This window comes from Mytilus edulis, chromosome 8 (assembly GCF_963676685.1).
Source record: "Mytilus edulis chromosome 8, xbMytEdul2.2, whole genome shotgun sequence".
Taxonomy (NCBI): Eukaryota; Metazoa; Mollusca; class Bivalvia; order Mytilida; family Mytilidae; genus Mytilus; species Mytilus edulis.
Window position 1 is genome coordinate 38,228,010 of NC_092351.1, and position 26,489 is coordinate 38,254,498.

A 26,489-nucleotide genomic window follows, 5' to 3' on the forward strand; every position below is an offset into this window, starting at 1 on the left:
TACGAAAACAGGTTGCCGGGGTGAAATTTGAAACTTGAATTTCCAAAGAATAAGCAAGTCCAAACCTTGTATGTGTAGTCGTTGAACTCTAGGTTCCCACGTAAAGTTAAAATGTCACTATTTCAAGAAGAATAAACTCACGAAAGCACGAAAAATTCACTAAATTCGCGTTCATTGTTTTGATTTTGACCGCCTGACAACTTCACGGAAATATCAAAGTGATTGTAAATAAGGACTCTGTGACGGGCAACTTATAATATCCGTGTTTTAATGATTTTTTAATGATTATAATGATATCAAGCCAGTCCAGTTCAAACTACTATCACGTGGTACAATTCTCATTTACATATTATGAATATTAATTAGCAAAACCACTACTAATTTCTGGCTATGCCTAGGCTCCGTGCTGAAGGTCGTACTCAATTTTACCTATAGTAAATATTTACTGTTTACACATTGTGAGACCTGGATTGAGAGTTCAACTAGGCTAATAGTCTACCACATATGTTATATATTTGTTTTCTTTATAGTGATTAAGTTTGTAACACAATGTTGACTGCTGTATTTTTGACATTTTTACTTATTATGTCTATTTGTTTTGTTAATACATCGTTGTCACTATATATAATGGAATTTGATGCGACTGTCATATAGATATATATATATAAGTGAGATGTGTAGCTATCCATATAACCAGGATCAATCCCTCGTTTTCGACATGGGGCTAGAGCATGATGAAAATTGGAAAAAATAGGCAGGTCAGGAGTTTTAAGTAAAAAAAAGCAGGATGAGCAACTGTATTTAAAAAGGACAGGATGACAATTTGTTTAAAAAAAAAAGATGTAGGATACACTAGTAAAACTTGAAAAGAGGTACCAAGTAGAGTAAAAAATAAAGAGGCAGGAAAGAGATTACAGATATAAAAAAAAACAGGAGAAAATCTTCATCCCCCCAAAAAAAAAATCAAATGGTAGCTTCATTTTCAAGAATTTCCTCGCAGCTCAGAATTTTTGTGATTTTCCTTTTTGAGAAACTTTTCAAAATATTTTTTCATGTTTATGTAATATGGGAGACAATCAATTTATGTAAGGATTAAAATTAATCCCCTTTAAGGGCATACGATACAGTTACAGGGGAGGTAATGACGTTGCTAACGTAAAATGTTATTTTCGCGACGTCAAACTATGACATATCGGGAAAAGATGCATTTTTCGACTATTTTTTATCATTCAAACTGATTTTATTTGAAAACGAGTGCATGGACCCATATTTTTTAAAACGATCGACATTTTGTTTCATTTTGCAGGGAGATTATGTGGACCAAATTTTATAAAACTGTAAATAGAGGAATTTTTTTAATTTTGATAAATATACAGCAAAAAAATACAATTTTTTCTTAATTCATGACCATTTGATAAATATGAGTTATTTCTGAATAAAAAATGCAAAAATTGCAAATTATCTAACAAAAAAACAATTTGTGTTTATCTTATAAAACAAAAAAGTTTATGGCTTTCTTTCAAAAGTGAAAATACGGCTATAAATCCGAATTTTGAGCAAATATACAAAATTTCGACCTCATTTAACTCAAAAAGTAACACATGAAGGTATATTTTTTATTACATATTTGATTTAAGCAGGCAAAAACTAGCCTATATGGAAATTTTCATCAAACTGTAAATACAGGATCAAAACTGTATCGTATGCCCTTAACAGGTTAATGTAGTGATCGAAGTGAGTAAAATATATCGACTGGATTATTCGAGTTAAAAACAATAGGTTGTTTTCTTAGGCATATTATCAACACTTTAGTCAGTAAATGATCTGGTATCTAAATGTATAATAATACCAATACCATAGAATAGAGAACCAGTAGACGTGCAATCACATGTTATTGTTTACAAGATCATGAAGATGTGCAGCTCAAAGTCTATCAAGTGTAGCATAATTTTTGCAGTATTTGGAGCAGTCTTTATTATATTAGGAGGAGTGCTAATTCCCGTTTTTCACAATTATATTAAAAAAGAAATCAAAGAGGTATAAAAAAGTGATCAAAAGTGGGTGATGAGGAAATTATAGAATGAGACAGCAACCCAACCGTCAAATTAGCCGAAAGTCTTTCTTAGTCTATAGTGGAACACATTCCATTATTTAACAATAGTCAAATTTATAAATTAGATATAAACTGAATAAGCAGCACAAAAAAATATATTCACATCTGTCATGTCTGTAATCAGTAATTTAAATATCTAAATTTTGCCACTATTGTCTATACTAGAACCTTTTATTCAAAGTAAAAATCCAATGTGGAAAAAATTCTGAAACTAAACTAAAAACCAGACAACAATATTGTCAAGGTTTCAAACATGGGATGTACATGACATGCATCCCAGATAGCAAACATGTGTTGGGCCAATATTGGCATTCTGTTGGCAACATTGTTGGGCCAATGTTGGAAAACTATGTTGGGCCAACGTCATTTTGCTCATCGGCCCTCAGTTGGCCCAACATGTTGGGTCTTTGTTGGCCCAACATCAGTATGCCAACGAGGTTAACTATTTGCCAACAATCTGCCAACAATGTCAACTATTTGCCAACAGTCTACCAACGTTGTCTAGTTTTGAAATTATGTTGGACTAATGTTGGTCGAACAGCAGTATGCCAACGATGGCTTCAGTCTGTCAAACATGTTTTACATGCATTTGATGATATGTATTAAATAAAAATTATTTCTAGTATATAATGTGTATTATATTGCAAGGTCAATCTCAGCTGTCATGTTGAGAGTGTGATATTACACTCGTGTCAAATGAGCAGCTGAGTTCAGTTGTTTCGATTAACAACTTGCAGAAACTATATTCAAATTTTATTTGTTTTTTTGGGCTGGTTTTAAGTATTTTTTGTTTGTGCATAAAATTATTCAATCATTAAGATACATACATTTAAATGACTACACAGATTTGAAAATATTAGATAAAGAGAATGAAGAGAACATTTTTTGGTTTGCACTTTGAAATAATATCTAAAAAAAAATTAAAAAATCTGTGGTATAATACGGGGAGATAAGAACTTAATACGTTGGCATACTGTTGGCACAATGTTGGCTCATATTTCAATATTGTCATGAAATATCAATGATATGTTGTTGTTTTTTTATAAATACTGTATACTGTTTTAAAAACTTTTGAATTATTCAAAATACTAAGAATTTTCTAGCTCTTGGCACAGACGGTTCCTATTTGGGAAGACTTTATTATTTGATTTTATACTAAGTCCTCAATGCCCTTCAAACACAATCTATATTCTCTACGATAACATAGAATCATTCAAATAAAGTTCGAATAAAATTGGTTAAGTAGTTTCAGTCAGAAGATCTTACACTGAACCAATGGATAACGTAAGTCAAATATCGTTGGGCAAGCTACTTTAAAAATAACAGTTGGTAAGAAGATGTTGGACCAACATTGGGCCAATAACACCAAAATGACAGTTGGTGGAAAGTCGTTGGGCCAACAAGGGGCCAATAGTGTCAAAATAACTGTTGGCTGAGTTTTGTTGGGCCAACAAGGGGCCAATAGTGTCGAAATAACTGTTGGCCGAGTTTTGTTGGGCCAACGTCGGTTTCTTGTTGTGCTGCCAACGCCAACTATTTACCAACTGTGCCAACCAATCACCAATGTTGGCCCAACAAATTATGTAGTCATGTACTAGTCCGAGATTACTCTGACGTCCAACAGCTGTTTTGCCAGACAAGCTGGGGCCGTGGCATGTCAGAGCTTGTCCCATATCAAAAAGTGGATATTTGCCCACCCAAAATAGATGCGCTGCTTCGTCGCTTCTGGTGCCGATTGATTGCCTTGAAATTATATAAATCGGGCATCAATCTGTTCATTTTTCATTTATCTCTTCATTTATGTAAGTTTCACCTACCTGCCCACCTTTATTTTTCCATATTTTAACAGTTTTCACAGAGACCCATTGATTTCTGCATTTTGACTTTCACTTTCAAATGGACGTCAAGTTACGAGAGAGTTCGTGGCCTCGAGACTCAAATATGCAAATATTTATATTTTTTCACCTCCTGTATAGGAGATCGATGTTTAACATTTAGAAGCCAACCACGATTTTTCACCTCCTTTACAGGAGATCGTTATTAAGCATTTAGTTCCGACCACGATAACAATCTGAAGCTCTCGGACATTTAGATAACTTGCATCGTAAATGAACGAGGTGTTACAATATGGTCATTTGCACTGTTTTCTCATGGTCACCTGATAATCTTTGAAAATGAAAGTCAAAATACAGAAATCGATGGGTCTCTGTGAAAACTATTAAAATGTGGCAAGGTTTAGTTATATTCTTTTTAAAAGCTCATAAACTCACTTTTCAATTGCAATGAACTAACAGATTGCAAAATAATAAAAGACTATATATATAATCAAAATAAGTACATTTATATAATAGATAATAATTTAACAGAAAACAATAAGCAATTTTATACCGACCCTCAACCATCACAACAGGAACAGGTTAGAGTTACTGAAAACAAGCTCAAAGAAACTAACCTGGCTGCTGCCACTCAGATGTTAATTTGTGAATATATTTCAAACAATAAGATGTGATAAAGATGCATCAGTTTTAAGCTTGGACTAATATATATACATGTACTTTGAATAGATTAATAATTAGTATCAGTTTAATGTTTATTGTTAGCATAGTTAGGAACATGAGAAAAGTGAGAGAAAAAAATGAAAATAACTCTTTATAAATTTCAACTTCAGCAGAAAATTATGTTTGCTTTAATCATGATAATGGTCAATAGATACACCAAACTATGTACATACTCATGATGATGATCATGATGATACTGTAATTTAAAAAACTAAATCATAGATAAACAGAAATCTTCCTATATAAGCTAGTCTACTTTTCAATTATCAGATGGGTTTTTTTAAACAAAAAATGTGATACTATAGCTAGTTAGTGTGCTAGTACCAAAACCTAATTGTAATGTTCATATATATACATTGTTATTTACTGGCTTAATCATGTTAATCATAAAAATAATCAAAAGATAGACCAAACTAATTTGTGTATAAAAATACTTGAATGATGTACCATAACTTAATTAATGTAAATCTAAACATGCATGAACTGTAACCATGGTAACTTAAGTAAAGAAAAATCAATATTACTTAAGTATGATATTTAGTGATATATAATTTCTTTTTGTAGCAAATTCCATTAAAAGAAGGTTCAGCAAGCTTCAAAGCATGGTCAGCTCCTCCTGTTCCTATTTATTTCCAAATATGGGTGTTTGACCTACTGAACCCTTTAGAGGTAGTACAGAATGGTGCAAAACCAGCGCTAAGACAGAAAGGCCCATATACATTCAGGTAACAGAATTACTGTAGAAGCTCTTTTATTGGTTAATTTTAGTTGTCCTTGTTTATTGTTGGGCATGCAATCAGAGATGCAACTAATCGTCGGACTTGTCAGACCTAAGGGGCAGAATTTATGCAGGTCCGGCAAAACTCGTTGCTGTGCAGGACCTGATGGCCGTCAATATTTTAGTCTGCTTGGGTCAGCCAAAACTTAATTCCCCGTCGGTCCTGTTTATAAAATTGTGAATTTACAACCACGTTGCATGATTAGATAGAACAACATTCAAGGCTTCGATTACATAATAAAAATCGGGAGTTCAAACTGTTTTAATGATAACTATTATAGCCGGACACCTTCCAAATATCCTTCCTTAAAAAATAAAAATAAAACCTTTTGCAGTATAAATTTCAGTTTTGAAATCGTATGTTTGACATCGTTAATTTATTGAAATATTTATATCAAACGCAGTTATTTAACAGAGAATACACACCATTGGTTTGAAAAATGACGTAACTTTAACCTCCGTAGCAGAGTTCAAAAAATCTATGGGTCACTGAATATTTACAATATATTTTATTTTTTAAACTTTTCTTTCAAATTAGTTTTAATCCAGAAAAAAGTAAAAACATTGCCTGACTGTACCTTAAGTTGAATATCTATATCCAAATTCAATTAATTAAAGCTGTAATCCATGATCAAAAATTGAATGCTTTGTTTACAATTGTTGAAAGCCATGTGCTTTTTGGCGGGAAAATTCGGGAAACCCCTTAACAGGAAACAGTTACATTTCATTGTTATTTATAGACATATTACAAAGTTTTTACATAGATTATTTTGAGTGAAAATATAGGTCTGGCAGAAATGTGATGGGTCTGGCAAAACTTCGTACCCTGTAGGCCCCAATGTCTGACAGGAAAAAAAAACTGTTTGCATCTCTGTGCAATATTTTGGAAAACTGATCATGCTTATTGGGTTACTGGGGAAACATTTTTTATGTGACCTCAAAAAATGATAATGCTATAAATTAAATGCTCCATACTTCCTAACTATCTGAGAGGTCAAACCATGAACAGTTTGGGCAAGTGTGGACGTTACTTTCAAGCCTGATACATTTCCGTGAAATTGTATACTTTATAATGATACACTTAAAAGGTCAGTAAAAATATTGGCAAGTATTGCATTTATATTCGACCAAGAAATCTACATGAAATATTTAATGATATATTATAAATTGCTAGATTTTGTTTTCCAGAGAACACAGACAGAAAGGTAACTTCACCTGGAACGATAAAGATGGAACAATTAGTTACAGAGAAAAAAGATCATTTAATTTTGAAAGAGAGAAATCTGCTGGACCACAAACTGACACATTTACGACAGTTAATTTACCCATGATAGTATGTATGTTGGCTTTCGGCTGTTTTCTGCTCTTTGGTCATGTTGTTGTCTCTTTGACACATTCCCCATTTCCATTCTCAATTTTATTTATAGATTATTATGTATGGTGTCTGATCAACAACACAAAATTTATTTCTTGAGAAATCTTTAATATGATTTAAAAATTTCATACCTGTAATTAGGAATCATTTATGGTTGGGATTTTTGTGACAGGTGGTTGTTGTTGATTCTGCAACTTTTGTCGCAAAAGCGTGACATAGCAATTCTTCATTCCATCAGCATCAGCGGTGTCCACAAATGTTCACTCTGTGGTTCAAGTTTTAAAAATTTTAATAATTATCTTAAACTATTCTTGATTTGTACCAAACTTTGACAGAAGCTTTTTTTATGATCATAAGATATTATCCAGCAGTGACTTTTGTAAAAATAAAATCCTGTTTATCTGTATTTTACTTATAAATGGACTTAGTTTTTCTGCCAGTAAAAAATAACATTCACTATGTGGTTTCTTAATGGGATAGGGTACAGTGGAGGTAACAATGTAGCTAATTTAAAATGTGATTTTCCTCAACACTTTTAGCAAAAAAACTCACTATGGGATCCAAACTGTATAGTATGCCCTTGATACTGTTAAACATGTTAAAGGGTCTATATATATTTCTGACAAAATAAAACTGTTGATCAGAATGATGGAATGAGAAACTTCAATTATTTTTTTTTATCAAAATACTTAAATGACAATGGTAATATTGAAATGATCATGATAAGAAATGTCATTTTCTAATTGGAGCATTTCTAGTCCCTAATCTTCAGATGGAAACCATAGAATATAATACCTGTAATATAGTACTATATTTGTTATATATACTGTAGGTAATATGTATACTCCTTTTCCTCCTTTATAGAATATCTTAAATTCATTGTGTATGTATCCAAGTACTGTAAATTCAGAAGTTATTGCAATGTTTTTATTATTGCAAAAAATGAAGCAGGGTTATCGTTATAATTGCAATGATTTAAACTCACATTTTGATTAAAAAAAAATGATTTAAACATGATTTTTCTCAATATCTCAAATATTAAAATCACATTTTAGTCTAAAATGACAAAATCCCAATAATAAATACACACAATAGTTTCTGAATTTACAGCATTTAATATCCTTTACCTTATTTTTCAGACTGTTGTTGAGCTTATAAGACGAGAATTTGGTTTTATACAAGAACTGGTAGAATTTGTATTAACACTTGCAAAAGATGATGAGCTATTTTTGACTCTTTCTATAAAAGATATTCTTTGGGGATATGAAGACAACCTCTTAAAGAAGGTTCTTGACTTTGCAAAAAAAATTGGACATCCTTTAGATTTAGACGACCATTTTGGATTATTTTATAATGTAAGTTGTGTTGTTTGTTTGCTGTACATAAAGATAGATTTTCAGTTGCTTTTATACAATATTTTCCTCATAATTTAATAGATATAAATAAAAGGAGTTGTCGGGTATATGTAAATGAGACAGCAATCCATTGTGTTCTTCAGCCGTCTGTATGCTGTCTTAATTTTGGTTTGCATTTTTCAAAGAAATTTTGCTTGAATCACTGTAGATGTCATGTTAAATTACACTAGATTTTTCCAGAGGTTCAAATTAAAAAACCTTCCACCTTTGCAATTGGACTTTCGTCTTGGTTACCATTTACACTCGACTGACCTTTGTCTTGAAAGAAGATAAGAATTAAATTTGCAAACCTTATTACCAAAATATCCAAATAAACGATCTCAAAACTTATTTTCATTTTTATTATTCATGAAAGCGATGTTCATTTTGTCCAACCGCTATCTTTATACCAAAAATCGCCAACAAGTAATGTGTAAATTCGAGTAAAATTGTATCTGACTGACAAAAACAACATTGAAAAACAGTGGATGCTGGAAATGAAGATAATTTCAATACCGGATCCGATTTCGGAAGCGGATAAGGGTAATTCCTGGTTTTGGCCATCAAATACATAAAAAAAAAATTCCAGGCAGGTGACAAAATACATCGATGATTATGAAATATAAACACTAGAATTGAAAACAAAAATGATATAAATGGAAAAGAAAGAAAAGCAGAAAATATTTTATACAGAAACTCAAAATTATATACTTTTTGACAAATTTTAATGTCAAAATACAATACAGTATGACAGTAATTTCCCTTATCAGTAATAAATGTTGACAATACAATGTACATGTAAATGTTTTTTAAAGTGTAAACATATTACTGCAATTTCAAGGGGTACTTTTTTTCACAATTTTGAAGGGCCAATTATAAATAGCTGGAAGTTTCTTCACAAATATTGCAACTAGATATGATACAATGTAAGCACACTTGTAACACAATCTCTAGGGGACTTTTAAAATCGAGCTGAAGAAGTGTTAGCCCTGAGATAATCATGGCCTACCAATGAATTATCAGTCGTTGAGACAACACACCCACCCACAGTGACACCCTCTCCAATACCATGCCCCCCCCCCCCCCCAAAAAAAAAAAGATTACTTGAATTCATAATATACAAGACAATTACATTTATCATGAACAACCGTGAAACTGACAATGAAATTATAAGCTAACCTACATTTGTAAAACCAAAAGCACATTAATTTTGTATCTTACCATGCTTTCTGAGTTATGAAATATTTTAAGTAAAAATAGGACCTGGAATTTAGGTTGTGGACCTTTCAGTTTGGAGAGTCAAAGGTCCTGGACCTTCTAGTACCAAAGTTTTATTTGAAACCCTGTTTTTCTCAAACTTTTGAACTGAATATGACAAAATTTGACAGGAATAGTTAATATCACCATATCACCAGAATCATTAGGGAAAATAGTCACATTTTGTTTATTCAACAAAAAGGCTTCTTTATTCATGATCAGTATCTAGTAAAATTAACCAGTACAAATTTTGTTTTAAAGTAATTAAAAAAGTTTTCTTTTTGTTAAAAAATCCATTTTATAAGTAATAATTCACAGAGATTGTTTGCTTATTAATGTCCAATACTTGTATTTATTCACTTCAGCTGAAATAAACGAGTAAAGATATAAAATTTCTTATTTAATAGCAAAATGGTTCTGATGACGGACTTTATAGTATTTATTCTGGAGTAAAGAGTGCAGACAACTTTGCCTTTATAAAATCTTGGAACAATATGAGGTACGATAGTTATCTTTGAATATTATTGATTGGCTTATGTTTAAGGTCACTTTCAACACTATTGTGCTATATTGTGGTGGTCAGATTTTGTTGGTGGAGGAAGATAGAGTGCCCTTAGAGAACCACTGAACTACTGTTGGAAAACTGACAATCCTAGTCAATTAAGATAAGAGTAGAGTGCAGTGCACCTGCCCCATGTCGGATTCGAACTCATAACCTCAGTGTCAATATTAATGAAGAATATTGAAGTATTTGTAATAGGCAGTTAATAATGCCCGAAACCTGTGATAAATTGCATATGTTTAGTTGGTAAAAGAATGAATTAGGCAATAATAACCCTGTCTTATGTCCTCGGGTCAGTTATAACGGCACTTGGCAAACAACCTCCATCTGCTACAGTTATTCTAATCTAATAGTTATGACTTTCTCATGTATGAATAAACTCATCAAAGACAAAGATACTAAAAATCAAAATTGTGTACGCAAGACAAATGTCTACATACTGTACTATATATATTTTAAGTGGGAGAATGGATTTTTGAAGTTCTGAAAATTAAAAAATTCATCTGTCCGCATGACCAGTCCTGTCAGCTATAGATCTCTATTTTGTAAATATTTCTTTGAACTTTCTATGTGATCATTTTCCATATCAAGCTACTTGATTGATACAGATATTATGAAAATACTATTTTCTCATTCAAATTAATTGAACAAGTGATGTTTTCATTAGCCAATCTGTGTACATATAGTTGTCTATTATATATGACAGTTAAAGTCATTGTTTTGTTTATTTCAGCATCTTACCATATTGGACCACAGAGACATGTAATGTGATAAATGGATCAGGTAAGACATGCTAGAATTCAGGATTAATAAAATTGAGAATGGAAATAGGGAATGTGCCAAAGAGACAACAGCCCGACCATAGAAAAAAACAACAGCAGAAGGTCACCAACAGGTCTTCAATGTAGCGAGAAATTCCCGCACCCGGATGCGTCCTTCAGCTAGCCCCTAAACAAATATATACTAGTTCAGTGATGATGAACGCCATACTAATTTCCAAATTGTACACAAGAAACTAAAATTAAAATAATACAAGACTAACAAAGGCCAGAGGCTCCTGACTTGGGACAGGCGCAAAAATTTATATTAAGATAGAATCCATAACATTTAAAATAACTTTGAATTGATTTCTTTTTTAAAACATGTATAAAATAACATACATATATGTAATAAAATTGAGAATGGAAATGGAGAATGAGTCAAAGAGACAACAACCCGACTAAAGAGCAAATAAAAGCCTGAAGGCCACCAAAGGGTCTTCAATGCAGTGAGAAAATGAGGCACCCGAAGGCATGCTTCAGCTGACTCCTAAATAAAAATGTATACTAGTTCAGTGATAATAAGCGTAATACTAAACTCCTAAATATATAAAAGAAAAGAAAATTTAAAATCATACAGACTTAACAAATGCCAGAGGCTCCTGACTTGGGACAGGCACAAAAATGCGGCTGGTTTTAACATTATCTTATTTTTAGATCTCAACCCTCCCCTTATACCTCTAGACAACATAGACAAACCAAAACACAACAATACAAACAGTTAAGGTGGTACCTAACACTACAGGGAGATAAATCTGTAAAGTCAGCTAAAGGTTTTAATTACGTTGTGTTGTAAAAGGAATATTAAGCCTCTAAATGATCAAAATTGGTGTTTGTTAAACTGCTATATAACCAGTGTATTTTTTCTGACAAAACGGTTGGTTCAAAATTTTTGAAATTTTTATATTTTTGTTAGATTTACTTTGACAAAATTTTATGAAAATTAAACATGCATGAAACCAGGAGACTGCAGAAACAATCTTACAAAAAATATGTAATGAATTGATAGTAGTTAAGTTAGGAAGCCCCAAAGCAGTTGACTCCATACATTAGACATTGAATTGATGTTGACAATAAAACTTGTTACTCAGAATGTACTTGCTAACATCAGCTTGTTTTGGTCTGAAGAAATAATGGAGTCTGATTAATGTCAGTTGACCCATTTATCTGAAAATGATTATAAAAGCATAAATCTTTTATGTTGGTTTTAGTAAGTTTAGTTTGAGGATAATTATCTTTTGCCTCCTAAAAAACTTACTATTTATGAACATGACTTTTTTTCAACCCTCTCTTTGACAATTAATTTTTTCAGACCTTTAAATGTTTTTTATTTTGAAATGATTTATAAGCTAAACATTGATTCCCATACAAATTAAGAATAAATTCTGGATTTACAATATTAAACATACAAGTTCGGGAAGAAAGAAAGACTTGATATCAAAATATAATATATGATAAAGTTCATACTTAAATGTTTCTGTTTTTCAGATGGTACATTATTTCCACCCTTTGTGCAGAAGGATGACAGAAAATACTTGTTTTCTACAGATATCTGTAGGTTAGGACAGTAGACCACTATTATAAGCGCTTATCACTTTTTATGCCCCACCTAGGGGCATTATGTTATTCTGTTTGTGTGTTGGTTCGTCCATTTGTTCCCCTGTCAGTCTGTTGCACTATCAGGTTAAAGTTTTTTGGTCAAGGTAGTTTTTGATGAAGTCAAAAGTCCAATCAACTTGAAACTTAGTACACATGTTTCCTGTAATATGATCTTTCTAATTTTATGCTAAATTGGAGTTTTGACCCTATTTTTATGGTCCACTGAACAAAGTAAATGATGTGGGAGAGAGGCATCTGTGTACTATGGACACTTTCTTGTTTCAAGGATTTTCATATCAAAACTTCTTGCACCATAGACATATTCACACATGCTTGCAAATTTTCTGCCATTCCAAAAATCATGCAAGTTCCTGCAAACTTTTGCATCAAAATTTTTGAAAAAAATAGAATTCCTGATGTAAAAGTGATTGATGCATAACATCAGAATTCAGATATAGATGTAGGGTTATTTGGAGACAATTTAGCTAAAAACCACAAAAGTGTAAACATATTTAAGCCTAAAAACTACAAAGCCTGTACCAAGTGAGAAATCTTGTCAATCTTATGTTAAATCTAAATGATGTTGTAATTGGCAGTGTTTAAATACTGTAAACAAACTTATTTTCGTAGATATTTTATTTTATTACACTTTCTTGACCATTGCAGACCACTTTGCAACTACTTAATTTTATGATTTTCTAAATAACTTGATGTAGTTTTGATAAGAAAAATCCAAGTTTAACTTTTTGGCGACTATTTATGTTCACGTTATTTTTCTGTTCATTTAAGTCTTGAAAAAATAAGTCGCTCATGAAAATAAGTTTATAGACAGTAGATTATATTAGATTTATTTACAATGGTTTTAGCTCACCTGACCCAAAGGGCCAAGTGAGCTTTTCTCATCACTTGGCGTCCGGCGTCGTCGTCCGACGTTAACTTTTACAAAAATCTACTCCTCTGAAACTACTGGGTTAAATTAAACCAAACTTAGCCACAATCATCATTGGGGTATCTAGTTTAAAAAATGTGTGGCGTGACCCTTCCAGCCAACCAAGATGGCCACCATGGCTAAAAATAGAACATAGGGGTAAAATGTAGATTTTGGCTTATAACTCTGAAACCAAAGCATTTAGAGCAAATCTGACATGGCATAAAATTGTCTATTAGGTGAAGATCTTTCTGCCCTGAAATTTTCAGACAAATCGGAAACCCGTTGTTGGGTTGCTGTCCCCAAATTAGTAATTTTAAGGAAATTTTGCAGTTTTTGGTTTTTATCTTGAATATTATTATAGATAGAGATAAACTGTAAACAGCAATAATGTTCAGCAAAGTAAGATCTACAAATAAGTCAACATGACCAAAATTGTCAGTTGACTCCTTAAGGAGTTATTGCCCTTTATAGTCGATTTTTAACAATTTTTCTAAAATTTCAGTAGTCTTTTAAAAAAATCTTCTCCTGAAAACACTGGGCCAAATTTAACCAAACTTGGCCACAATCATCATTGGGGTATCTAGTTTAAAACATGTGTGGCGTGACCCTGCCAACCAACTAAGATGGCCGCCTAACTAAAAATAGAACATAGGGGTAAAATATAGATTTTGGCTTATATCTCTGAAACCAAAGCATTTAGAGCAAATCTGACAAGGCATAAAATTGTCTATTAGGTGAAGATCTATCTGCCCTGAAATTTTCAGACAAATCAGACAACCTGTTGTTGGGTTGCTGCCCCCGATTTAGTAATTTTAAGAAAATTTTGCAGATTTTTGTTATTATCTTAAATATTATTATAGATAGAGATAAACTGTAAACAGCAATAACGTTCAGCAAAATAAGATCTACAAATAAGTCAACATGACCCAAATTGTCAATTGACCCCTTAAGGAGTTATTGCCCTTTATTGTCAATTTTTTACAATTTTTGTAAATTTATAGAAAATATTTTCCACTGTAATTACTGGGCCAAGTTCATTATAGATAGAGATAATTGTAGCAACAAAAATGTTCAATAAAGTAAGATCTACAAACACATCACCATCACCAAAACACAATTTTGTCATGAATTTATCTGTGTCCATTTTTTGATATGTACATAGACCCAAGGTGAGCGACACAGGCTCTTGAGAGCCTCTAGTTTTAGTTGTTGAAGACTATAAGTTTACCTCTAGATGTATTTTGCTTTTTGTATGATTGGGTTGCTGTCTCACTTGTATATACACCTATTTCCTTTTATAAATCATGTCAATAGGTTTATCAGACCAACTATTGTTTACATAAACAGCTCAAATTAGATCATTCAACTAATTTTATATATTTGTGTCTTCCAAAAATGTTTGATGTTTAAGCTTATATTTAAGAAAAACCATTCAAGATTCAGTTTGTCAAATTACATTTTTTAATTTGTGGGATTTTTTTTTTTATTTCTAATTCATTGTCATGATGCATGCTTGTAATATCAATTTGATAATACTAACATTTTTTCTTCTGTTTACAGATCTATTTATGCTACATTTGATTCTGAGCAGACCATACGAGACATAGATTTACTACGTTTTACTGTCCCACCGAAAGTATTCTTAGATCACAACCACAATCCTGCTAATGAAGGTTTCTGTACACCACATGGTGTCTGTTTACCATCAGGTCTGCTGAATGTTAGTTCTTGTAAACAAGGTAATGATTTTAAAATTGTTTGGACTAATTTATTTTTGTACCATTTTTCATGGATTCCAAGAGGAAAGATAGTATTTTCTTGGAATTCTAATTTCTTGGTTCTGCCAAATATTTTTTCATCTCTATATATGCAATTTGTGCTCAGGTAAACAATTTATTTCTTGGTTCACCTACACTCTTAAATCTACAAAAATGGTAACCAAAAAAAAACATGAAAAAAGAAGGAATCCATAGAAGGATAAAAGAAGTACCTTTCTTTTAATGTTTAAAAATAGCAAGCAATTTATATTTGGTTCATAAAGTGTAACTTACAATAGGCTTAATTTGTAAGATTGTTTCTGCAGTCTCCTGGTTTCATGCATGTTGCTATTTGTCACATGATTATAAGTTTTATCCAAATGGTCACATGATTATAACTGCATCAACACAGTCACATGGTTATAATTCTACCTAAATGGTCACATAATTATAAATGCATCAAGCTACTGTGTCATGAAAGTAAAACACATCATTGTACCATCCTTTTCAATATAATTTTTTTGTTACAGAAAGACAATTGTAATTTAGTGATTGTAATTAAATTAATTTTTAGAAATAACACTTGTATTTTATAGGTGCTCCAGTTGTTATGTCTCTTCCCCATTTCCTATATGCTGACCCTGTGGTACAAGATGCTGTGTATGGATTAAATCCAAATAAGATAGAACACCAAACAATACTAGATATTGAACCTGTAAGTATCTCAACATTCAATTCACAAAATGAAATAAAAGTATTTTACATTTGTTTTTTTGTTTTCAAGTTCTGTAGTTTATACTGTTTTTACACAAGTTACTGTTGGTTTAATCCTGTAAATCAGAAATTAAGGTCTTTATTTTACCCAACTAGTGCAAATTAAGAAGTCATCATACATGCTCTTAAATTTGATATAACAATAATAGGTATATATTGTTGAGAAAATAAAAACAAGTTTCAAATTGAATGATTTAAATAGATATAGGAAGAAGTAGTGTGAGTGCCAATAAGACAACTCTCCATCCAAATAACAATTAATAAAAGTAAACCATTATAGGTCAATGTACGGTCTTCAACAATAAATCATGTTGAAATCTGTATAATTTGTTTTTCCTTAGTTTACACCAAATTTCAAGTATATTTTGGATAAGAAATATATGTGCACACCCAAAAATCAACTTTAATGTTTTATATTTGTTTAGACTATATATATAGGTATAATAAAGCTACTCAAAAATGACTTGGTTGATTCTTTGATGTGAACAATGTTTCCACTAAGAAAATATGGATGGAAAATATTAAGCAGTTTCTTTGTTTTCATGAAAAAGACTAGTATCATGAAGTAAATACAAAATGTATGACGTCATTAGATACAAATATCTTATTTAATTAATTTTTTTTTATCCTATGTATTTAAAAACATTACAAACAAATTTGAAATTGTTCCCAAAACAATATTTTTATGGACCAAAAATGGGCCTTGATGCCTCCTGCTTTCAATAGACAGTTTTAATGCTGTCATTGCTTAAAATGTTATTTTAGAGTAGTTCCCCTTTTGGTATGACCTCTCTTCAAAAAATATTGACTTTTTATTGGGGTTATTCATGCAGAGGGAGAGGGTTCAATTACAAAGAAAATACTGTCTTCAAGAACAAAGATTCTTACCTTATAGAAGGTTGATTTCTCGTGAGAGGAGACAAAAACAAAAATTTGCATTTAAACTTTATAATTTGCATTTAAAGGAGCCTTTTGTATTTTTTATTTCTTATAAAACAATTACATATTGATTTTAAATATGATTTTCAGAATACAGGAGTAGTAATGAATGCTCAGAAGAAACTTCAAGTTAATGCATATTTAAGAAATGTTTCCCACATTACGTAAGTATAAAATCACTAATACCTGAAACAATACTACCGGTATGTAGAAAAAAGCTGACTATAAAAATAAATGCAACCTTCTTGCAGAGGGTTGCGGGGGGTCACAGATTTGATAACAGCATGGCATACTAAAGACATGACATATTTGATAGCTACTTTGTCAAGTACATTGCATTTTTGATTTAGAAGAAAGATCAGAATCCAAAATACATCTTTGTGTTTGGGATGTGTGTCAGAAAAAATCTCCTGTTAAAAGTTACATGTAAGTTTCTTAAAAAATATTGTGTTGGGCAGGGGTTAATATCAAAATATCTTTTTTCTTATCCTGAATATGATGAAATACTATCTGCTTGGTGCTGTATATCTATACATTAATGCTACAACTCAAACACTTGATAAAGGAAAGGCCACTAAACTACTGTAATGGCAGTCACATTAAAAAGAATATTTATTTGTTTTTCTTATTGTTAAAGGGTTGTATGAATTTAATCTGAAAGGATGTTTGATTCTGATTATATTTTTGTGTACTTGATTGATGTGTATGCAAATGTTGTTAATTTCAGCCAAACATTACAGATAAAAGATCACATAGTGTATCCTGTGTTGTGGCTAAATGAGGTTTGTAATTATTTATGTAAATAAAACTTGTATGCCTAGTCTTTTTTAGAACATCATCTTAAAATAGTACCAGCATAAGTAAGGTAGATACATGTAGCATAGAGGTTGGAACAGGATTGTGTAAATCAGTATTATTTTCACTATTATCAATTATACAAGTTCAACAAGCTGGTATTGAAAATTATGGGCTCCTTTTCTCAAAAGTATTACTAATCTATCAAGTATCATTCTTAATGTCCAAAAGACATAAAGATATGAGATACATGTATTTATGCCCCACCTACAATAGTAGAGGGGCATTATGGTTTCTGGTCTGTGGCTCCGTTTGTTCGTTCGTCTGTGCGTCCATTTGTCCCGCTTCAGGTTAAAGTTTTTGGTCAAGGTAGTTTTTGATGAAGCTGAAGTCCAATCAACTTGAAACTTAGTACACGTGTTGCTTATGATATGATCTTTCTAATTTTAAATCCAAATTAGACTGTTGACCCCAATTTCACAGTCCACTGAACATAGAAAATGAAAGTTGGAGTTTCAGGTTAAAGTTTTTGGTCAAGGTAGTTTTTGATGAAGCTGAAGTCCAATAAACTTGAAACTTAGTACACATGTTCCCTACAGTATAATCTTTCTAATTTTAATGCCAAATTAGATTTTTACCTAATTATTTCACGGTCCATGGACCCTGGAAAATGATAGTATGAGTGGGGCATCCGTGTACTTTGGACACATTCTTGTTGTCTATTGTTTATGATTTTTGGTTTAATGAATACATTTTCTAGTCAGTAATGTTTTGACTTGTATAAAAATAAGAAGATGTGGTATAATTGTCAATGAGACAACTATCCAAACAATACAAAGTTCAAATGAAGTGGATGTAGGCAATTGTAGACAAACCTATAGCCATCAAATGAAGTGGATGTAGGCAATTGTAGACAAACCTATAGCCATCAAATGAAGTGGATGTAGGCAATTGTAGACAAACCTATAGCCATCAAATGAAGTGGATGTAGGCAATTGTAGACAAACCTATAGCCATCAAATGAAGTGGATGTAGGCAATTGTAGACAAACCTATAGCCATCAAATGAAGTGGATGTAGGCAATTGTAGACAAACCTATAGCCATCAAATGAAGTGGATGTAGGCAATTGTAGACAAACCTATAGCCATCAAATGAAGTGGATGTAGGCAATTGTAGACAAACCTATAGCCATCAAATGAAGTGGATGTAGGCAATTGTAGACAAACCTATAGCCATCAAATGAAGTGGATGTAGGCAATTGTAGACAAACCTATAGCCATCAAATGAAGTGGATGTAGGCAATTGTAGACAAACCTATAGCCATCAAAAATGACAAAAACCCATAATGCATGGTGGATATATAGTTCGATAACTTATCCACATGAAATAGACAACTTGCGAATTTGTGCACTTTCCAGTACAAGTCCTGAAACAATGATTATGCTATTATGTCACAATAAGAACTTTTTGTTCAATCGGGTCAACTAGTAACTCATTCATAAAAAATAGTCCGGATTGGTGTTGTAAATCCCTTGTCAATGAGACAACTATCCAAACAATACAAAGTTCAAATGAAGTGGATGTAGGCAATTGTAGACAAACCTATAGCCATCAAATGAAGTGGATGTAGGCAATTGTAGACAAACCTATAGCCATCAAATGAAGTGGATGTAGGCAATTGTAGACAAACCTATAGCCATCAAATGAAGTGGATGTTTGTCTACAATTGCCTACATCCACTTCATTTGATGGCTATAGGTTTGTCTAAGGGATTGCTTCCCTTAGAAAAACTTAGTAGATACTTAGTCAGCCGTAAGCGGTTGAGCTAAGGAAGTACTTCTTTAGCTCAGTCGGTTAGCACGCTGCCTTGTAACACAGAGGTCCCAGGTTCGAATCCTGGTGGAGACAAGCAATTTTGTAATGAAATTCGTGCTCTCCGGTTACAGCTGTTATTATTACATTTTAGAGTGCTGAAATTGACGCTAAGTCTGCCAGTGACTTTAAATCAGCCGTACAGACACCTGTCCATATTACCCAGGCTGTTCAGTATGGTTTGATTGTATTAGGAGTATTATTCATCATTGGTGCAGCGTTTTGGTTTGTCAAAGTAAAAACTAGTCAGACGGTAAGAATACTCAAATAAATTGTATTAGTCTTTTTAACTTTATAAACAATAACATGAACACATGTATCATGTGTATAGATCTCAGTAGCTTATCACCATAGTGACTGCTGTAGGTGTTTTAACATTATCTAAGTTGTAAATAACAATTCAAAAGAGAAAACAAACAGCCTTATTAATGAACATATATAAATTTATTTAAAATACATACCTTCATAATTCTTGCAAAGCCAAACACAGTCTTAATCATAACTTCAATGAAACATGTTTTTATTGAAACAGCTGCTACAGGCTACCCATGTCAATCATATCAAAAACTATTGAATTTCAATTGTAGAAAGAAGATGATTTGGTTACTGTGGTGGACGATAACAGAGACACAGCCCACTTAGTGGTGCAATAGTCCAGTCTAAATTAGTGCTGATGAACTTACAAAGTTCAAATATTATTTTACACATTCTAATGATTGATTCTCATTATACTGTAAAATAGGAAATATTCATAAGGGGTTTATTTAAGCTACTTTTGCAATGCAGATAAAATCATGGAATAAAACCTCCTTAAAATAATTTGTTCTTTAAGAAGATCAGCCTAAAAAATAAAAACATAATCTGTATAAACAGGCTTGACTTTAGAAATTTATATTGAAATGACTGTGAGTCATTAGAATTTTCCAAAACTAAAAGATTGAACATTGCTTTTGAAAAACAGAAATATTTTAAAACCAACAATCAGTTTTTTTTCAGGTTTTATTTTAACTTTTATCAAAAAACATTTACCTGATCTTCTCAAATATCCTATAATTTTACAACTGACAAAAAAAAATAATGATTTAAAACCTTTCCAGTAACCTAAATTCTGGTTTAATGAGAGTCAATGATGATTTTGTTAACAAAAATGCTGTGATAATGGTGCCTGTTTAATTTATGACTCTTTTTATAATGCTTTTGTATATTTGTGTTTGATTCTATACCATTATAGCCTTTTGATGAGGTCAATACATGTTTTAGGTGTCCCAATGAAAGTGCATGGACCAAGGACACAGTCAGAAGTCAATGTACTTTCATTAATCAATAAAATATGTTTTGGAAAGGCATTGTTTTATTATGACATCATATTATTCACACTCTGTGACTTATCCATCAATGATGGACAGTTAACACAGTCTTTGTTTTTGTCCATGTTATTCTTGTTTGCTCTCATGTTAAATATTGGATACCTCTCAAGCCACATTTTGTGTTATGTTTTTGATTCATTTATTTACATGTAGTAAGACCAGGTCTGTTATTGTTTTTATATTAGAAACATGTGACATGGAATAATAATTCACACTATTGGATAATATGATGTTATAATTATAATGCTTACGGTACCTCAGCTAAAAGAGACTAGATTTTTACAATTAACTAAACTATTGTTGTCTTCTTCTGAGTATAAGCCTTCTTTAATTATGAGCATCTCCATATAGAGTTTTACCTTTACTTTAAAGAATAAAAACATTTGTTCAAACATATTAACAGCATATATAAATAAACAAAAAAAAGTGTCATACATGGCATATTCACAGGGATAAACATTATTTTCAATTTTCTTTTTTTTTACTGTTCCCTCCTCCTCTTATTTTTAATTGATTGACTTAGTATGTTATATCTAGTCAAATTAAATTTATTAAACGGTATGACTGTAGCCAACAATTTATAGTTATTTTGTATAACAGGGTATGCTGTTCATTATTGTTAAGTAAATTTGAAGCTAATGGTACTAAAATATAATTGGATCATGTTACATTTTGCAGTGAGAGAAGAAATACTCAGATACATAGTTCAAAATCATTTTCCTGGATTGTAAGCAAATCTTAATACATCTATATCAACAGTAAGCAAATCATATCTTAACTATTCTGAATCAATTCTTTATTTGCTTTGTTAAAAAAGAAAACAGTACATATACATGTGATATATTACAATGGAGCTGCTTTCTCTTCTGCAATAAATGAGTTCACTTCTTGTTTTTATGCCCTACATACGATAGTAGAGGGGCATTATTTTTTTCGGTCTGCGTCAGTTTGTTCCTTCGTTCGTCCATTTGTTCATCTGTTTGTTCATTCGTCTGTTTGTTCGTCCCTCTATCCTGCTTCAGGTTAAAGTCCAATCAACTTGAAACTTAGTACACATTACCTATGATATGATCTTTCTAATTTTAATGCTCAATTAGAGTTTTGACCCAATTTCACGGTTCACTGAACATAGAAAATGATAGTCCAAGTGGGGCATTTGTGTACTTTGGACACATTCTTGTTAATATAATATGTTTACTAATCCCCTGTGTAGCGTTTTATTGGTTAGTTTTCTGTTTTCCTGTTTTTTTTTCCTTTTGGCAACATTGATTTATAATTAATAGCATCCTTGCTAAAAGTGTTCCTGATGAAGGTAAATCCAGAAAAGGGATTTGGACGCATCAAATTTATAATGTGTTATCTGTGCCTAACCGATCACCTTTGGGGTATTATAATACCTACAGTGTTACCTGGATAAAAAATTGTCAACACAATTTGTCCATTTAAACTGTACAATAGGTTTTGTGAGAGATTATCAATAGGTGGTCATTTAACTACCTGTAGATTTTACCTGGTTGTTTTTTGCCCTAAATTTTTTTTTCAGGTAGTTAAATGACCACCTATTGATAATCTCTCACAAAACCTATTGTACAGTTTAAATGGACAAATTGTGTTGACAATTTTTTATCCAGGTAACACTGTAGGTATTATAATACCCCAAAGGTGATCGGTTAGGCACAGTATTATTTCTCAAAAATTGCATCCTTGTTCTCTTTGTAGCTTTTAAAACCTCGACTTTATATACTTTAATCTGACCAGTTATAAGAAAATGTGTGGCCTTATGATACATATGAGCCATATTCTGTACTTATGCTTGTTTCAATCATTGAATTCCTATTGTATGTTGATGTGCTAATTGTTGTATATTTACATTTAATATGTGCTTGTACTAAATATGATCTTGTTAACTGTTTATATGTCCTACAATAATAGCTTACTCACTCTGAACTTCATCTATAACTTGTAGTTGCAAAATAAGATATAGAAAACAGTATGATTTGAATTTTTCCTAATTTTTAAAATTTAACTGTTCTATTTTAAAAATTTTATTCAAATTTATGGTAACAGTGAGACAGATGTTAAACTTTTTGAAAACTTTTAACAGTGAAATAAACAAGATGTAGAACTCATTTTTTTTATTATCAAATATGAGTTTCCAAACTTCAATGAATATTGTACATCATTACTCTAGTCATCTTTCAAACATACAAAAAATAATATTTATTCAAAATGTTAAAAAAATGACAGGAAAAGTTTCAGCTTACTGCTTTTTACACTTAATCTGATTTAATAAATGAATGCACTTACATCTATGATGATTTTTGAATGAGATTTATATGTTATATATTACTGTACTCTTTGTGATGATTGTGATTAAGACATAGATTCCACCACTGCATAATAGACAGTTTAATTTTGAATATTTAAAATTTAACTGTTGAGATATATTGTAATACAATAGTGATGGAATCTGTTTCTATAATGATGTTTAGATAACAAACAAAAAAAGTATATAACAAAATAACTTAAAAAAAAAGAAAAAATTGGGGGCTAAAATATTACCACTCCAGAATAATTGGCCAAAAAAAAAGAAGAAAAATATACTAAAAGGCAATTTTTTCTCATCTCAGATTTCAGAAAATAAAAAGATTTTTTTTTTTAATTTCTTTTAAATCGCAAGTTAAATCGCAACAGCATATTGTATTGCACATTGAGTATAAATTCAAATCATATATGATCAATATTAGCTCTTTGACTATAGTCATTCTGTGTCAGAAACCTTTTATGTGTCAAATATTTGAAATTACAATCCAAATTCAGACTTGTATCAAGCATGAATATTGTGTCCCTTTTTGACCCAACGGTTCAGGGTTAGACCTCTGCGGTCGTATCCAGCTGCGCTCGGCAAAGCAATTTATTTATTTTATAACCATCCACTTATTTGTACTAGTATGACAGATTCACACAGAATGAAAGACTATCAAAAGTTACACTCTTAGAAATGTTTTGGTAGATTACATGAAATGTATATCTGTTTTACAAGTTTCATTTTTATCTTTGTTATTATTTTTGTTAAATGATATATACAGATTGGTGCAAGAAATGGGAAGACATTGCTTTGAGATTCCCATATGTATTTCTTATTTTATATTTTTGTACTTTTATGTATGATGAGATTTAAAACAATCTTCATCTGAAATCTCATATGATATCTATTGCATACATGCTGTGCTGTCATATGCTGTTTATGATATCTTTTCATGTTGGATGTATTTCTGTTGAATGGAATATAACTTGGCAAGATTGATTTTAAATTAAAATGAAATTGTACAGGGCTATTCCAGAATTAATTGTATGGAGTTGAGGCCTTGGGTAGGTACCCAAATATTTAGGGGTAGTGGGATTCAAAACATCTATCACATGAAAAGGCTTAAAAATATCAAATTAGCTGGCATTTTAGGAAAAATTGCCTTCCACCCCTATTCATTTCATTTTGGAATAGCCCACATTGGATGATGAATATTAAGTTTGACTCCCATATTTCATCAAATCATTTCAATATATTTTGCATTAGAACATTTTGAATGAGATATTTGTTTAAAATTGTATTTGAATTATTAAGTGCTTTGCATTCATGTCTTTATTTATGTCTAATAAAATACTCATTCCTAGCTAAATGTGAGGTTTTTTTTATATACGACCGCAAAAATTAAATTAAAAAATAATCATATCACATCATTGTTGTTGTTGTCCGCGTCTTCGAAAGACATTTGGTTTTTAGACAAAAACTTTAGTATACTAGTAAATCTTAGTATTCAGCTGATCCAGCTGCGCTCAGCGAAGCAATTTATTTAAAATTACAAAACTCACTAGACAAAAATCATAGGTAATTGACATATATATATATTCTGCATTGACGTAATAACCTTTATTTATACCAAGCTATCAAAGACATGCAATAGCTTTTTGCAAACATACCTTTCTATTTCTTTACTTTTATTTTTGTTGAATTGAGAAAAAAATCCTAATCTACATAAATATGGAGATGTGGTCTTATTACAAGTGAGACAACTTTCAACCACAGACAAAAAGAGGAAGATGTTAACAATTGTAGGCACTGTGTTGCCTTGTACGATGAGGAAAACCCTTGCTTTATAGTAAGTTTTAAAAGGTCCAGCCATGACAAAAAAAACTGCTGTTTATTTAATTTTAAGCATTCCAGCCGACCAAATGTTTATATATTTTTTTATGAACTACTTTTATTTTGACAGATGTAGCTAATAACTCAACAAGTTATTAAAGTTGGTACATTTGCTTTACAGTACATGTAAATTCAAAAAGCAATGCATGCATTTTTTTCTGTTTTTAAATAATGGACGAAATATTGGGGATTCTAACATGACGTCCTTTAAACGCTTTGAGTACACACCCGTGGTAAAATATGAATATATTGCCAGTGCTGTTCCGATTGTACTCCCACGTCATATGCTTTTTTATGAATGAGATACCCGACGTCATAGAACAATGACGTTAGAATGTAAGCATTTTACGGGAAAATACACGCTTGTGAATCCGAAAATCATCACAAGGAAACATACACAAATGATGCTAAAATGTGGCAAAAGCCCTTTATTGTACATCATATAAGACATATAAATGAATTATCATTCAAATTCATCCAAAACTGTCTAAATACATTATTTTAAATAGTTTAAGCATGTCACTAATGCAGTTTGCTCCGTTCTGTTACGCTAGTTTATTAGTGCGTTTATTTATGGGAACGGTGAATATTTGCCTACACCTAGAGCGCTTCGATCCAAAAGAATTGCCGTATGTGTCCTATCAGAATCGAAATAATTCATGGGGGCTTGAATATATCTAGATTTTATCACGGGTTGTCCTTTATGCCGATATTTTACCCCTCGCTATCGCTCAGGGGTAAAATATTTGTCATAAAGGGCCAACCCGTGGTAAAATCACGATATATTCAAGCCCCCATGAATTATTTCTTAATTAAAAATTGCTATTTTAACGAATTACATTATTGTTACAATTTTCTTAATAATAAAAGCATTGCAATAATTTCTGAAGTTACCAGGTTACAGAAGTACCACACACTCTTATTATAGATCATCCTAACATGCCAACAGCGGGTTACTGATGTGTAATAGTAATTTGTTTTAATATTTTCAATGTTTTTGAGTTTATTGGCGCCTACTAAACGAACAAAATGTCATGGTGTTCGAGGGAAAACTGTCTTTATGTTGCGCATTAAAATTACATCTTTTATATTCTCAATAACCAAATACAAGCTGCGATTCCCTGACAACAATAAACAAGTCTAATCATTATACACTTAAAGCCCCTTTTACAAAACAACAACCCATGGCTTCCTACTACGTCAACAAAACGATTTTATCACAGGTTCTTGAACAAATATAGAGTAAAGTTAAATAAGAAAACTTGACGCAATAAGAGTGTATGTACGATTGGTGTTTCAATTCAATGTCAAATTCGTTCTGAATATTATTTCATGAAATATTTGCCACTGGACATGATTAAACATCAATCGATAAATCCTAATGCCGGCTTAGTAGTA

General features: G+C 31.5%; 1 protein-coding gene across 2 annotated transcripts; it reads left to right on the forward strand.

Moving 5' to 3' along the window:
• Positions 1 to 1,860: 1,860 nt before the first annotated feature.
• LOC139486808 (lysosome membrane protein 2-like) lies at positions 1,861 to 24,567 on the forward strand. Of its 2 annotated transcripts, none has more exons than XM_071271781.1 (14): positions 1,861 to 2,037; positions 5,236 to 5,396; positions 6,638 to 6,782; positions 7,964 to 8,179; positions 9,883 to 9,974; positions 10,771 to 10,820; positions 12,344 to 12,413; positions 14,946 to 15,124; positions 15,739 to 15,857; positions 16,946 to 17,019; positions 17,583 to 17,637; positions 19,618 to 19,776; positions 20,111 to 22,252; positions 22,571 to 24,567. In XM_071271781.1, exons 1-13 carry the CDS (start codon positions 1,909 to 1,911, stop codon positions 20,174 to 20,176), a joined length of 1,515 nt encoding a protein of 504 aa, XP_071127882.1. In that variant the 5' UTR covers positions 1,861 to 1,908; the 3' UTR covers positions 20,177 to 22,252; positions 22,571 to 24,567. The 2 variants fall into 2 exon arrangements, with proteins under 2 accessions (XP_071127882.1, XP_071127881.1); XM_071271780.1 differs by having other exon boundaries at positions 20,111 to 22,245; positions 22,571 to 23,959.
• The last annotated feature ends 1,922 nt before the right edge of the window (positions 24,568 to 26,489 follow it).